General features: G+C 38.5%; 1 protein-coding gene across 1 annotated transcript; it reads right to left on the bottom strand.

Annotated features, from left to right (window-relative positions):
• Positions 1-628: 628 nt before the first annotated feature.
• On the bottom strand, positions 629-10,775 carry LOC147760350 (BTB/POZ domain-containing protein 6-like). The gene is made up of 3 exons (XM_086994710.1): positions 10,594-10,775; positions 2,055-2,249; positions 629-1,775 (listed from the first exon to the last, which is right to left on the bottom strand). Exons 2-3 carry the CDS (start codon positions 2,240-2,242, stop codon positions 668-670), a joined length of 1,296 nt encoding a protein of 431 aa, XP_086850836.1. The 5' UTR covers positions 2,243-2,249; positions 10,594-10,775; the 3' UTR covers positions 629-667.
• Between the last annotated feature and the right edge of the window lie 5,898 nt (positions 10,776-16,673).

Below are 16,673 nucleotides of genomic sequence, written 5' to 3'. Positions count from 1 at the left end.
TTAAATACGAATACACCGGACCACGCATCCCTTTTAACAAACACGGCGTATGGCCCACAATTGATAATCCCAACTCCCTTAATTTGGCAGGAAATCCCCGAGCGATTGCGATGTCACTCATTTTTGACCGAATGTACACGAATCTCTTACATTGTCTTCAGGAGAGCTTTTCGGGGAAACCCGACAGGCTTCGGGATTGCATTGCTTTAATGCACGCCTTGTCCCTGCAAGGAAAGGCTCTGGCAGCGGTTCCTGCCACCATGGACATTAGAGGACCCACGGCAGGACCAACCTTTAAATTCTTGACATCCTCACGTGGTTGAAAAAACACTTCGGACTCTTCCTCTGACAAGCATACATTTGCGTAATCAATATGTATTAAAGGGCTTCACAGCTGACATCAGAACATTGTCTTATGCGTTTTTATATCATAATATACCCCGTACAGAACACTTCTTCATTAAAACCATCATCACTGAGGATGAGGTTACACATTTCAATTACAAACCAATAGCTTTCTTTTAGTGACATATGTTAAGGAAACATTAATACTTTCTTGCTGCAGTGTTTATAGGCAACAAATTAACAATTGTGCAATGCATTTTATGCTACGGTACATAAGCTTTTGATTTCAAGTGTGTCCAGTAATGTATTAAACATGTATGAATCATTCATTGGAATTCTGTTCTTTAAATAGAAGATAGGGAATTTGTCCATGGATATTGTTTTTATGTGCGTCATAATTAAACTCGAATGACGTATTTCCTGCCTTAGATAAAACGCAGGAACACAAATCGCTTTGACCCTCGACAAGTACTTGTCCCGAAAGTTTGACATAAACTGTATGCCAAATACCGGCGTCAATATAAACTCCAGTATTGAGCAGAATTTCATTTGTGCCATGAAATAGTAAAACGAATGCTGTTTGGTGTTCTTGTGCCGTCATTTCTCCTGCATCCTCGTTTTCGACTCTGACCTCCATTCCGCATTTGCTTATATTGCTCAACCCAGTGTACAAACCGAGGCCCGTCAACAGAATTGGTCTGCTGCATTTGAAAGATAATGAAAAGAGGGTGTGTTGACTTGGTGCTTCAGTGTCGTTTTTGATTTCACTTCTGTTAAAATCGATGTTTTTCCGTGCGCTGTATGTAGTGAACCTCGTGCACTTGATGACGTCACCAAATGTGTCTCTAGGACGAGACGAGAAAAAACACTCTCCAAATTTTGCTCGCTGGCGACAACCTGAGTGGTCACCCCTAAGACACTGCAATTCCTCGGTGTTAAGTAACCCTTCATTTTCCTCTGACATAAGATATTCCCACAGGACCGAGACTTTGATTAGAGCGAAACGTATAAGATACAAACTCCGACCTAAAACGTGTCTCTTGTCGAAACCGGATTGCGTTAGACCGAATTTTTCGCACGCGTACTTGGCCCAATTCATTACACATGTGAAAAGCTCGTCTTCGTTTATCTTCAAGGTGTCTCTTTTTATAATTACACATAGATTCGAAGGGTTCAAGTCAAGAAAACTGTCCGAGTGCAGGCATTCCTTAGTGTTGCGATCCACGAAGTCTAATGAGGGTTTAAGCACTACTTCCTCGTCTAATTCCAAAGCCACCTCCACAACAGTGCACGCGTTTCCGGTATCTATGTTGGAGAGGAGATATTCCCTGCACGCACCGATTAAACTCTGAATAAGATATTTCTTTGAGGCAAGTAACACGTGAACTATATTTTCTCCACTGAGCTCCGTCTTCTTATAATACAAGAACCTGTGTATGAAAAGGAGTAGAAAATGGCGTTTACAGAGGATCCATGCATTACTTCTGTGACACATTACTAGTAGAGACACTGTTCTTTACAAGTATTGCAGAGGGCATTTAAAAATAGCCACAGTAAACGTAAACCAACTCCCGGCATATAACTACAACTGCTTTGAATATACTGTAAGTGCTACAGATTCATGAACCAACTCATGACAACCAAGCATGAGAGAGGGGGGGGGGGGGGCTAGTGTTCATGTTTATTGCCATTATGGTTTGGAGACCCACCTTAACATCACTTTAAAAACATCTGGACTTATATCCGGTATCACAATTTTAGAAGATTCCGGAAGTGATCCGTAGAACATGGCTTGGAAAACCGAACTCTGGCAGGCCAATGTGGCTCGATGTGCGTAAATGGACTCTCTTCTGTCTCCAACAAGAAAGCACACGTCCGGTGGAATATCCGTCTCCATGACGTACCTAAAAATAATAAATTGATTAATTAATTCCTAAAAAGATAGATAATTTTCATGAAAATTTCAATATCTTCGCTTAATTATCAAGGTCCACCCTACCCCTGTATGTAAAAGCAAGGATTTTTCTGTTGAAACTCATTGGTAAAAGTATTCAAATATTTAAGATCCATGAACCGAATATTTAATCACAGACTCCGTTTTCACCTCCCTCTCCCGCCAAAACCCCACCCCACTGCCCCTTCCCCAAAAATAATAATCAGACAGACAGACAGACAGACAAACAAACAAACAAACAAACAAACAGACAGACAGACAGACAAACAAACAGACAAATAAACAAACAAACAAACAGACAGACAGACAAACAAACAGACAAATAAACAAACAAACAGACAGACAGACAAACAAACAATCCTCACGTCACTCTTCACGATAGTAACTGTCAGCCTGATTCCATACTACTAGTGCCCAAAAAAGGGTTATGTTCAATTTTGATGCAATATCACACAATGCTTAACAGCATAATAAACATCATTTTTTTAATAATAAAATAAAAGTATCATGGATATTTTAAAAATGTGACTAGCCCATAGAGTTCAGAGTCACACTCTGAAAATCCCCAAATGTAAAAAAGAGATAATTGTATTGAAAAGAGTTGTTTTCCATTTTCAACTTGGTACGGATTCTTTGTCACATGATGTAATGGTCACAAAGGATTAGGGAGGCTCGGACGTTCGAGTATCTTTCTTTAGTTTGGCTGCTGTTTGGTTGAAATTTGAGGAGTCGACCTACCTTATAAAGTCTTTAAGCAGAGTTTGTGCGTGGTTGGATGCTAGCAAAAGATGGCACAGTCTGCTATTACCAGTGAAAATGCACCGGATGGGCGCAGAGTGGTAATGCGCACTTATTATAAGAACAATACTTTGAACGAATGAACGGCACAGGTGGACACACGTTATGAACTACATGTATAAGCAGGGGCGTAAAAAGTAAGCATTAATCCATTACTTATTTCAATTTTGTTACATTCTACTTAATTATATACTACATTCACAATTCATTTATTTAATCTTGTTTATTTATTTATATTTTTGTAGTTTTGGACCGTATGCGTAAGCTACACTGTACACCGTTCATGGACGAGTAACCATATACTCGGAAAAGGGACGTGGCTTTATAATTTATGCGGGAAATGACATGATATATAAAATAAGAGAGGACTTATGTAACACGGAGTTGGCCTGCTTTTGGATTGAACTACAGCTTAAACATAAAACGTTTTTGTACGGAATTGTTAACATATCTCCAAGCTAAACTGTAAATGAAAGAAACCAATGTATAAGCCAATTATCTGATTGTCTCTATAGAGCCAAATTAGCCCGATCTGACGGAATAATCATCAACGGGGAATTTAACGCTCACTCACGGAACTGGTACCTGGGTGGCAATATACTCGGTTATGATACTCAGTCTGTGCTGGTTAGGGAACTTATAAGGGATATGAAAGAATCCTACTTTAACAGTCTAATTGAAAGCCTTGATGAAAAACCTGGCAATGGTCGTAAACTATTTTGGTCGACTATTAATAGCCTTATGGATTCAAAATATATACATTACGTCAATTCCAACACTTTTAAACCATACGACTGGTCAAATTGCGATCACAGATTTAGAAAAGGCCAAAGTTTTCCTAGAATATTTTTCAGAAAGGTACCATTCCGATGTAGTGACATCCACAGCATTAGTTAACTTCACCAATAAAAAAATGCAATTTTGTCAGAAATTGATGTCAATGACACTGAGATCAAAGTAATAATCCATGATATGGATGCATCTAAGGCAAGTGGTCCGGACTCGGTGACGATAAAAATGTTAAAACTAAGCAAAGACGTCGTTGTGAAACCATTATGTATTTTATTCAATTATATAATTCAATCTAACACCTACCCTGACCTGTGGAAAATGGCGTTTATTTGCCCGATTTATAAGAAAAGGGACAGAAGTTGCATAGATAACTATAGACCAGTGTCACTTTTGAGCGTCTTATCAAAAAATTGGAAAAAAATTATATATAAGAGGACGATTAACCATGTCGTTAATAATAATTTAGTGTTTGAAAAACAATACGGGTTTCTTAAGGGTCATAGCACTGAACATCAATTACGGCAATTCAAAATTTGATTAGATCTAATTTTAGAAAGGGCCGAGATGTAAGAGGAATATTTCTTGATATTTCAGCCGCTTGTGATAAAGTCCCGCATAATTTATTATTATACAGGCTGTCAGCCTATGGTATTACAGGTAACCTACTGTCACTATTATCCTCTTATTTGAGCGATAGAAAAGTCAAAGTCCGTATTAACGGTACGCTATCTGAATCTTCCAAAGAATCTTATATCAATACTAGTGTTCCACAAGGTAGCATTCTCGGTCCTCTACTTTTCCTCCTATATATAAATGATCTAGCAGACAACCTTTCTTCAGATTGTTTTCTATATGCCGACGACACGTCTATTTTTCAATCTTCTATCCCTTCTGACAGCCAGTTGCACGATGCACTTCAATCTGACCTCTCAAAGTTCGAGGAATGGTCTACCAGGTGGAAACTGGAGTTCAAACCTGATACGGTTGTGGGGTTATATTCTCTACCAAGGTTACAGCAAATAAATAAAGAAATCTAATATTTTGAAATTTAACGATACCCCGGAAATCATTCCACAAACATCTCGGATTCGTACTAGATTCAAAACTGTCTTGTGCCGAGCATATAAGTTATTTAGCTACTAAGGCCCAAAAGGCCCTGAATCCTCTTAAGTCCCTGCCCCATGGGCTCATATCTAGGCACTTGAATATACTATATAACGCTTACGTTCTGTCTCTGCTTGATTACTGCGACATCCTCTATCACTCAGCAACTAAAAGGAATCTTTCTAAACTTTCTTTTATTTACTATCAAGCTGGTCTGCTGGTTTTGGGTGCTTTGCCTGTTTCGAAGATCCCCTGTCTTTTGAAACTCCAATAATCCCGCAAACAAGAGTCGTCGTACAGAGATTACATTACCCAAGCTAAGTTTACATTCCAGGGTCCTGAATACTTACTCGTGTCTTCATGGAATAGTCTCAGTCTCGAACAAAAGTACGCCCTAAATGTCGCGTCCTTAAGCATTCTCTGAAATCCGAACTCTTTTCTGGTTCGTTATCTACCACCACCCTAAAGTTAGAAAGAAAGAATGAAAAATGTCTTAACCGTGCGCGTGTAGATCTATTGTTTTGTTCAAATCCCAATTATATAACCATAATTGGAACTCAGTGAATTCTCCGAACTGCTCCTGTGGGAAACCTGAGGCTATACGCCATTTTTTTCTTCCATTGCCCACTGAGGCAGTTAAAGTATCGTGATTTTCATTTGTCTACTGAGAATATCCTGGGTGCTAACAATACATATTTTAGAACGCAGCTTGACAAGATTTCTTTGTTTCTACACGGTCACAAAACGTTAACAACGGGACAGAACGATAATTTTTTCGCTATTGTTTCAACGTTCTTAATTGATAATGCTTACTTGCTTTCATAAGTTCACCCTCCCGACCCTCTCCCTCTGCTGATCAACTAGCACTTCCTGCATATATCGCCCCGTGTCTATGCCCCCTTCCCTGTTGCTCTCCTTTACAATAATGAGTACTAATTAGTGTTATCACAAATATTATCATTACTTCTATATAATCATATAATTAATTCATTTTGTTACTATGACTTATATTAACGCAGGCGAGCACATAATGCTGTGGCGACGTGCCGCATGCTTTGAATGTTTTTATTATGTATATCTTTATTGTAGAAACAAATATGTTAAAAAAAATTCAACACCTTTTTTACATAAAACAATATGATCAATTTACCGTCATTTATATTTTATATGATCAATTAAAAAATGTTGTCAAAAGAAAGATATCAATGGAACAATTTTAAATATCCAACTTGCTCCATTCTGAGGTTCTTAACTTAGTGAAAGAAGGAATCTGACGAACTGCAATGATATGATACTATATAACAGCATGCACGATAACAGGTTTACTGTCATTTTTACATAATCAACTAATAATATTATTAAGAAGCAGAATGTCAAAACAACACTTTTACATATCTAATTAGTTCCATAATAAGACTATTAACATGCCTAAGAATTAAATCTGAAGAGAAACCACTTACACTACTTCATCAAAACTTAACTTATCAAGCTTATATATTTTCAAACTTGATATGTATACTAGTCGGATGATCACTCCTGTGAGTTGCAAGACAAAAGGCCGATTGGTTTTCCTTAAAATGCGTTATCAGTGTTGCATATATGCTAAATAAAGAAAAAAAACAGCATAACTTTTGTAAAAATAGTCCAATCAAGCTGATTTTCAAACTTGACCTACGTATTATGAATATTAATCAGTCCAAAAGGAAAAACGTGTTTCCACTTATCGTTTTACCGGCGTTGCATATATGCAAAAAAAAAAAAAAAAAAAAAAAAAAAAAAAAAAAAAAACAGCACAACTTCCCTAAAAATGGCCCGAACAAGCTGATTTTCGAACTGGACCTGCGTATTATGAATATTCATCAGTTCTGTAAGTTTCAAGCCAAAAGAAAAAACGGTTTTTCACTTATCGTGTTATCGGTAAAAGTGCGATGGCGACGGCGACAGCAACGGCGACGACAGACGCAGGTGACGGCTATATCGGATATGACACCGCAGTTTTAATGTTTTCAATTTATGTCTTTTATTATGTACAGACACATTTATGTGCTTTATTGTGTACAGACACATCTGTGTCTGTACATAATAAAAGACATAAATTGAAAACATTAAAACTGCGGTATTATATCCGATGAAGGCCAAAGTCCCGACGATCAATAAGGAAGATTTTATGTTATGAGATCCTAATAATTAATGCTGCCGCACCACCTCCCCCCCCCAAAAAAAAAAAAAAAAAAAAAATCCTTTGGGATGGGAATGATTCTAACTATTCAACATGATTTATTTCTGAAATATCCTCCTAGATCATAGGAGTGGGGGATTAGGGGATTGATGTGGGGATTGATGTGGAAGCATTAAACCTCTTGGTCACGAGGCATTGCAATTAATTGTTCAGTTTTGCGTACACGTTATACCGCATAGCGTGATACAAACTTACATTATCATGGTCACTGCACTTTTGTCAGGGATCATGTTATCCCGATCTTCTGTGCGTCCCTCCGCCATCTCCCCCTAGACTATTTTTGTAAGGGAGTTGACGCTTTGGAGATTGATAGACCTATCATAAGGAATGTGCATGTGTCCTTGACAATGTCAGTGCACTTGAAGGATGGGAACGCTCGATCCTGCCGTTGGATTATTCTCATTAAAATATTTCAATCACATGGGTAATAAAGAAAATTCCCTAAAAAAACTAACTTTTAGATGCAAACTGTGAACTTTTAATTTCCATAAATTGACTAGGGGACAGCTTACCCCGGGGTCCAACTAACCCGGGCGGTCTCACCTTCTCAACTATCTCCATATGTCCTTCCATCGTCTTTTGCGTAGTTAAAAAATCAAAACTTTACACAGTAAATAGGCTTCAATTTCCTTGACATCTTAACATAAAGAACGTAAAAAAAAAAATCTAACGCGCCCCCCCTCCCCCCCCTCTGCTACTGAGTACGTACCTGATAATTTGGGGAATTTGTAACTGTCTTTTGGTTGAACTTTCTTCATTTCAAATGCTAGCTCAGTTTTGTCACTGGACACTTACTGTTTGGTTTTTACCTTGGACGAAGAACAGGGATATAAAATCCGTACGTTTTCTTCGGCAAAGCTTTGATGTGATGGCCCAGTTATGTTAGCCTGCTGCCCCAAATGTCCCGTGTCCAATTATATAATACGTGGGTGGTTTAATATAACCTTTAAACTTGAGATAGTAGGTCTAATTCAAGCACATGCTACAGATTATAACCAAAAATTTATACAGGCATATACTTTTTAATCTACATAAACGGTTCAAACGCTGACAACTAGGTATAGACATGCAACAGTAATTATAATTTCCCCTCCCAAAGGCCAAAGGGACAAAAGATGACGCATCTTTCACCATTGTAAATAAATATGTGACATCCAGTGTATGCACACGGTGCTGGCTCTAATATAAAAAAAATAAAAAGCGCGTATCCCTGTGTGGATAAACATAGTTTACTACTTAAATTATTCTTTTTAATATTTGAATTAGTTGGAGAGCCTGTAAATGTAAACCATGTTTTGTGCTCAATAAATTATTATTATTATTAGGCCTATATAAAAATGACCTTGGTCAGTTAATGCCCCCCTTCCCCATGTTGACCTCCCTGACATGGACTGATAAGCCACGTGTTTGGGCACTATCGATATGTTATGTTAGCCTACTAACCCAGATACTTTAGCCCACTAACCTCGTGGCCAAGGAACGTGTATACAACGCCACCGACCACCTCCATAATGCATTGTAAGCACGACCCTACTCAAAGTAAACAAGCGGCAGAGAGGCGAGTCCACACAAAACAGCCGTCGGTCAGCTAAATAGAAGCACTCAGATTTCACCTTAAATAACTCTTATTTCCCATTTAATTAAAGCGCTTTAGCCCTGAGAATGGCCAAATGTTTGGTCTGCCAATGATGAATAAATCGGAAACAAATATAATGACTAAAACCGCATTAAGATTCACACAACGTACATGTACAGGTTGGGTCGGTCGAACTCTGTAGGGGAATCCTCGCTTAAGTGTACACGTGCCAACACGCCTTCCTCAGCAGCTAGGGCGTAACTATAATTATCATGTGCTGATTAAGCTGATTCGACTGATTTCACTTTGGCGACATGTACAGTTAGTACGATGCGTGTGTGATATTGAACGTGCCTTACAGTGCACGTTAACCCTTCTCTTCATATAGTTGCGATGAATTACCAGAGGAAATCTCGGAAATTTTACTTTTTCACCAAGATATAATTTACCAAACTAGTTGCAAAAGTACATGATCATACGATATATAACCCCCTTTCTAGTTTTTATGCCGAAGTAGTTCAGTCATGAGTGAAATTCTCCTTTCTTTATACGAAACACAAATGAGTTTTTCACAATATACCTCCAGCCGGACAATTGGCCTTTTAAAACGCCTCGCCCAGGAAATATTATACTGGTATATATACTGCCAGTACTAATATAACCCAAGATAAATCAGTAATATTTAATGGTCCTTGTAAACAAAACATCGCTTCTGTTTTAAAAATATCAAGACAGGCTCGATTAAAGTTTCAGTCTATGGGGGAAGGGGGGGGGGGGGAGGGTGGCATAGAAGGGGTTGTCAAGTTAATATCTAGCTACCTTCTACCACTTACTGAACTCTATAGATACGAGATTGACACGGCTGTGCTTAATCACATACGAAATAGACACGGTGCATGTCGTTTTTCGCATGTTAAGGAGCGTCTGAGAGATACGCGTAGGCTCCTATGGGTCATGGTAAATATGGACCCTCAGCTTAGGAAAAAGAGAAATTCTAAGGGCAACCCAGGGTTCAAAAGCCCATGTACCGGTAGCATCGATATCCTCTCACAATTGACTGATGTAAATTTATAATGCAATGACCAAAGTAAACATGTGACACTACTGGCAAAAGGCAACAATGCCAGCAAATACTAGCAACGGAATTGCCCTCAAAATTTAAGATTTTTTTTCTTTTATTACCAATTGCAAGATCTATCTTTCCAACATCCTAATGGTAAAATATCATCATACTAAAACTATAACTCCTAGCTTATAGGTCTTCATGTTTACTATGATTGGTGAAGAATACAAATCTCTCTATGAAAAATGTGTATTCAAGAGGGCGGCCATTGATAACTGGTTGAAAAAAGGGCCAAAATGTCACTTCCAATCATCTCCCTGCGTCGTACTGAGTATTTTATATCGCATTTTTCATGAATAAGATGCGTATATTTACAGCCTCAAAAACACTTAATTCGTATTAAACCTACTGACCGGGCTTGAGGTCATCAGGTTTTGTTTATTTTGAGAGCGACCAACCTTTCAGTCGTTTTATTTTCTAATTAAGTCAGGAAAACTCCTTTTAAATGACCCGCGACATTATCTTCCCATCTGTGTATAAATATCAACATTTTAAGGCTCTGTCACACTTATCGTAGTACACATGAGTATCGCACACCTTTTAGCGTGTATGCGAAGTCTTACAAACTTAACCTCTTGCGTTTGTCTGCAGATGGATAAAATTTTCTCATACTTCAATTATTGCTTTACGCTACGAGTGACAGTGCCTTGAGAAAAACTTACCTAATTGATCCCCTAGCTTCCAAATGTAATTCAACCTAACTGCGACGAAACACTGCTTTCTGTAGCATCGTGAATAGAGGATCGAGTCTTTAAGCGCTACGTGCACCCGTCAGAACTGCGCACGTTGGCTTTGTCTTCAAGGTTCGTTTGTTAATATCAATTGCAGTAACCTGTCCCGGAATGACCTGAATACCCAATAAGGTCATCCATGTCCAGAGAGCACAAACACTGGAGAACTAGAACACGCAGGCAATTTTAGCGTGTTTGAGACTATAATTTCTATAATGGATCAATTCTAGGCAATTAATCAAAAGACGAACAAAATATCTTTCATTGTACAATTTATTATTATTATTATTATTATTATTATTATTATTATTATTATTATTGTTGAAAATTTAGAAATAAAAATACTAAATGTTGATGCTTGTCACGCTATAAAATTTATTAAATAAATCCAATTAACGAGCTTACGAGTTTATTTCGAGCTTAAGTTGTTGGTTGCTGCTGCCAAATTTTTGAGAAATTATAACTCTGTCAATATATATATGCAGGTCATGCAGCGTCCTTAAATGACCGACATACATTTTGTTACCCGGGTAATTGGGTCATACAAGTCAAGGTAACACAAACATTAGAGAACTAGTTCACGCAGGCGTGTTTGCATATTTAAAACTATAACGTCTACAATGGATCAATTTCAGGTAGACCAACAAGAATAATTTTCATTGTAAGATTTTATTATTCATTATTGTTTGAGATTTAGAAATGCATTTAATGCTTGCCACGCTATACACTTCATGAAATAGGCCAATTTTACGAGCTAACAACCTTATTTCGAGCTAACGTTCTTGACCGTTGCCTCGCTTTCGAGATATTAGACCTGGGTGATTGCTCGGAAATAGAGGTAACACTTGTTTTATCGGCTTATTACGCCCGAAAAAAATATCAGGGACTAGAATACACCAATAATGCTAATACAGACTTGACATTTAATATGGAATATTTTTTTCCAAGTAATTTTTTATCAGTTTTTTCCTATTTTGCTGACTGATAAATGAAAATAAGGATTACAGTCGTGTTTTAATAACTTTAAATTATCTCTTTGATGTCACTGTGACATCAATTCATTAATGGAATTCGCCAGAGAAGCAAACAAAAACACATTGCCTATTCTATGTCATACGTTTTCCATTAAAAGAGGTATTTTGGATCTCCATATTTTCCAAATTATCGTCTGTAAAAGAGTTATACGCTCCACAAAAGACCCTCATGTCAGGTGCTAGTCACAGTATTGGTCGCTGTTACGCCTGGCCTCTTCTGGCTGTTGCCAGCGCTCTCAAGCGGCAAGGCATTCCTTGGGGTAGGTTTTTTGAGTTCAATCTGGAATAACATTCCGGGCATCGGTCTAAAATTGTCCAATTTGGTCCAGTTTTATTGAAGGACATGTAGGCAGTTGATTCGGCGAGTAATGGCCTACCGAAATATTGTCTATGTGGCTCAAATGTGGCGATTTTTATGACCAGGGTAGCTGCTCATTCCCGTGGTTCTGTAAGTTATCTGCTATTAAAAGTGCTCTGTGTGAACCGGCAACCTCACCGTGCAACCTAAAATTGTTCCTAAGGTGTCCCCTATCAAATGATAGGCAAGTGGTTCCGAGATTATTCCTTAATTTGATCTGGTTCAGGTTTTCGTCGATGATTACCATTGGTGTTTTGGCACCAATGTGGTATCCAATCCAAATACTGACGCTGTCAATCACCCTTGTCACATTAGACCCGGCATATGCTTCGTCGTAGGCCTCTTCTGGATATCTGTAAACTCTGTTTTGACTTATTGGGCGGTACAGGTGAAATCTGACATCAATAAAGAAAGCCACGCTGTTTCAGTGTTCTACCAAGAAACGATTATGGCCTCCAATTAATTAGAGAAACAGACGACGATGTTTTGCTGTTTACAGTGGGTGCCTCGGAGGTCGTTTGGTGTTCTTACCTGCTAAAACCAGTTTGGTGTTCGCTAAGGGCTTTGAAAAACGCATTTTGATGGCAATTTACCCCTCGTTCTGAACGGACTAAGTGTTATTTGTTTAGTTGCAGCAGCGTATCCCGAAAGACAGTGGGTCCTGTACCCTGTAGCTAATAGGTAAGATTTTGATACATTGGGGGTGACATCTGTGTAAGTACATCAGTCTGGGCATTACTCTATAAAACTGTGGGGACTGTTCCGTTTGGCGCTATGATCTGTCTGGTAATGTCTGTCTTTTTCGCGCCATTCTGCCATAGATTAATAAATTTTTAATGCACTACTTGACTCATCTTACGCACTGCAAAACCGACCGCTTGCATGCAAAATTTCAAATTCTTCTATGCAGTAGTTGCCGACATATGGATACTTTTTTGACAGAACCAAACTTTGCCTAAGCCAAGCTTTGACCAGCCCAAATGAACACTACCCAATTAAATCACTGCAAATTACATAATGTAGCAGCGCAACGGACATGAAAGTCATACTATTGGTAGCGACACACCTGACTACACACTTCTCCATTCACAAATCTTATATGAGATCGGAGTTTTTTGAAAAAAGAACGCATTTTTGCCTAGGCATACCTTCGAAACTGAAATATTCCATATTAAATGTCAAGTCTGTACATTCAATTAAAAGCACGCTCGCCCTTGTGATAATGATTTGATTTTCAGAACCGGTGTCATAGTCGAATACGATGGATCACCTGTGACTGTTTACTCAGACGTTCGCAATATTTGCTGGAATTTGCATGCACAATAAGTGAACAGCTGTCTCTTTTATTAACATGGAGGAACAGTGTCTGTGATCATTTAGAACAGAGTTGACACGAGCTTTGTCTAAGTGGACATTGGGTTGCTAAGGTAAATGTTGACGCATTCTTATCGGTGATGATAGCCGTTTTTAATTTGTTCCGTAAATGTTGATAAACGGTTATTAATTATGATGCATGGGACCAGAAAATTGGATGATGGCTCTAATGTAAATTAGAAAAAAACTGTATGCACTTTTTACAGATCAAACGTCAGATGCGTAGGCTAGAATGGAGTGTTAAATTAGCAGGGAGGGGGCGCAAATGCACTTCTCTTTTGGTCAAAATATTTTTCTCCCGATCAAAATTCAGTCTTGATTTAATGCCACCGAAATTGGTTCAACTAAAAAGATACAAAAAGCTTCACATGTTCATTAAAAGAACATCTAATTTTGAATTAGTTGGCTCCAAGCTTTAGTCTGAAAGCGAGTTTCGGAGAGCGAAAAGCGCCCATTTTAACGAAATGTCCATCTTGGTGTGTTCCATGTGAGATCATTTACGTGTGGTAGATTTCTAACCATTTGTCGCCATTCACGCCATGGCTATTTAACGAATAATTGATAAGATATTGTACATGCAGTTTCGGTTAAATTTTAATTTTTGATGAAAGCACGATCCTGAAGAACTTCAGGTTAGAACGCTAATGTGGTTATGATCGTTTTGAAATTTCGTTATCAGATGGCATAATATTACCCTTTAAATGTTAACAAATAACCAGGGCGCCTGGTACCCGGTGCCTATCCAGCGACACAGTTTCGGTGATTGTCATAGACATTATTTTCCCGTAGACAAGATCTTCTCTCCTTGGTCTTTGAAAACTTATACCATTTAACAATGCCGTTTACTTTCACCCTGTCCTTCTCAACGGAATGTTGAGTAAAAAAGGGGTCCCACTTTTTATTTTTTGTTGCTCGTCAAAAGAACTTTTATTTTCCGAGATGCGTGAGTTGTTCATTTTATTTAGCATGATCTGTGAAGAACCCAAGAATGCTGTATTTTGTTCTTTGTCACTCACTAAACGATGTCCAACCCAGTAGTTAAGATTTTCAACTCGCATTTACATGTAAGTGCATGTAAGTGCATTAATTAAATATTAATAAGATATTATTCACATTGATTTGTGAATTGGTGATTTTATTTCCTGAGAACTGTGATCACTCCCCCCCCCCTCCATGGGACCCTCTTATAAGCGAACTCAGCAAGAAGAAACATTTGTATTCACCTTCAGATAATGAAATGAAAGGCAAAGGTGAATTAGAAGCTTTGTATTCACAAATGTGTTCAACAATGTAAAGCAGGCGTTATGTCAAGGACACCACATAAATATTTCATCTCTCTGTACCATCTGTTCGCAATACGTGATTGGTATTTGCACTAACCGTTTACTTACTAACACATGCTGTGTTTTTCAACAAATATTCCAAACAGGAGAGGTTCAGCGTTCAAATAGATAGTAGTTTATTATTCGTAAGTATACCTTACAACGCTTAACCAGCAGCAGCTGATGCCTTTTTGTATGATCGATCTTAAAGATTAGAAATTATCATACGAGATTTCTTGTTTCTTATTCGTTTATCTACATGCATCCTTTTTTTTCCTCATGGTGCTCTTCTCCTGCAGGTGGTATTATTGTTGTACTATAAATACTTAACATTTTATTTTTTTTTTACCCTTTGGGCTTGACGCAGACATTCGTAATATTTCATCATTATTAATAAAATGACATAATAATATTATCTAAAAAGAAAAAAACAAATATATAAAAAAAAAACTAATCAAAACAGAGATAAAAAAGTTTGAAAAAATGGAATAATAATAACATAACGGTAACATATTTTCTTTTATTACGGCAAAACGTTAAGTATAACTTATCTTCCGTAAAGCCTTGGTCCCAACAACGTTTTAGACGCACGGTTTTTAGGTTCATTGCGTCCGGCTAGGACGTAGCTAGATCGCAGGGAAGAAATCAAGTAATTGGTAAAAAGTTTCTACGTGCGGTTTGCGTGCTCCAAAAGTCGCACGATGGACGTGCTCCTCACGCACGAACTCCTACGTTTTCCCCATTTTTTTGCTCGTAGACCACACGCAGCAGCCCGTACGCTCGGTTGGGACCTAGGCTTAAGGCCAGGCTCATGTACGTGTACTTGAGGCACAGCATCTGATAATCCAAGATTACCTCTCAGATATGTCCATGCGCGTAAAGCCCACCTTACATTGGACTGCGTCCTTTCTGCGTCCCTTCTACGATCAAAAATATGCTCAGGACACTCAATAGTCGCCAAAGCAACCGTGTCTCATTATAAATGTCTCTGCGTCCCTTGTGCGTCCTTTGAACGACCAAATCTCGATTTTACTTGTAACCACTGTTACCTGTGTTTAACTGCAAGCCACTTGTGCGTTCACTGAGCGACCTGTGTGTCCTCTGAGCGACCTGCCTCCCTCCCTTGTGCGTCCCCTGTAACCCACGGTGTCGACTTAGATGTTTGAGCAACTATTGAGCGTCCTTGCCCGCGTTATCTGTACCTTCGTCGGCGATCAGTGGCAACCATTCTAAGATCTTTCTGTCTCCTGCTAGACCGACGAGCATTGTTTGGGCGTCCTTCCTATATATTCTCTCTCTATAATGTTTTTTATAATCAATTCTAAACCGGTCACCCAGTTAAGAACATCTTCAGAAAAAGAAAAAATTAATCAGGAATAACCTTCATTTTTCAAACTACTGTATTGCAAGTTCTGCATGGGCTGATAATAAGCCATATGACCAATGTTGTCTTTACAAGAAGGGTCGACTGGCGCCAAAGACAAAAAAGGCCAACTGACACAACGTATTCTGCAAAAACTGCCACAAGAACTGCATCTTGAACATTCATTCTGCAACTAAAGTGATGCTTGTGCCTCCTTTCTAGGACTAAAACAATGCGTGTGCTTCCTCTCTTTGTACCACGAGTGGCCCTGCAGCGTCCATTCTCCATCGCGTTTTCTGCGCGATTTTTTTTTTCTTTTTTTTTTTTTTTTGTACATGCTCAAAACTTGAAGCCTACCACGGCGTCCTCGGTGATGCTTCTTTTTGCGATCTTAGTGATCACTGAGCGTTCTTTGGTCGTCCAACGCCGACATAGACAGTTTCATGGCCGCACAACGGACGCGAAAAGGACGCCGTCCAGTGTAAAGGTGGTTTTAATGAGCTTCCTGAATCCTGTAGTTAAAAGCCAATTCTTTTCTTTCCTAATTTCAGTAAAATATT

Source organism: Lingula anatina, chromosome 8, assembly GCF_051362555.1.
Source record: "Lingula anatina isolate TDL-2025a chromosome 8, LinAna3.0, whole genome shotgun sequence".
In the NCBI taxonomy this organism is placed as follows: Eukaryota; Metazoa; Brachiopoda; class Lingulata; order Lingulida; family Lingulidae; genus Lingula; species Lingula anatina.
This window is presented reverse-complemented; position numbering and strand designations above follow the sequence as displayed.

Bases quoted from the DNA above. Each gene is read 5' to 3' on its own strand.
- LOC147760350 (XM_086994710.1), bottom strand. From the start codon at position 2,242: ATGGAGACGGATATTCCACCGGACGTGTGCTTTCTTGTTGGAGACAGA. The intron at 1,776-2,054 runs GTGGGTCTCCAA...TTTCATACACAG, and splicing joins GTTTTTAAAGTGATGTTAAG to GTTCTTGTATTATAAGAAGA.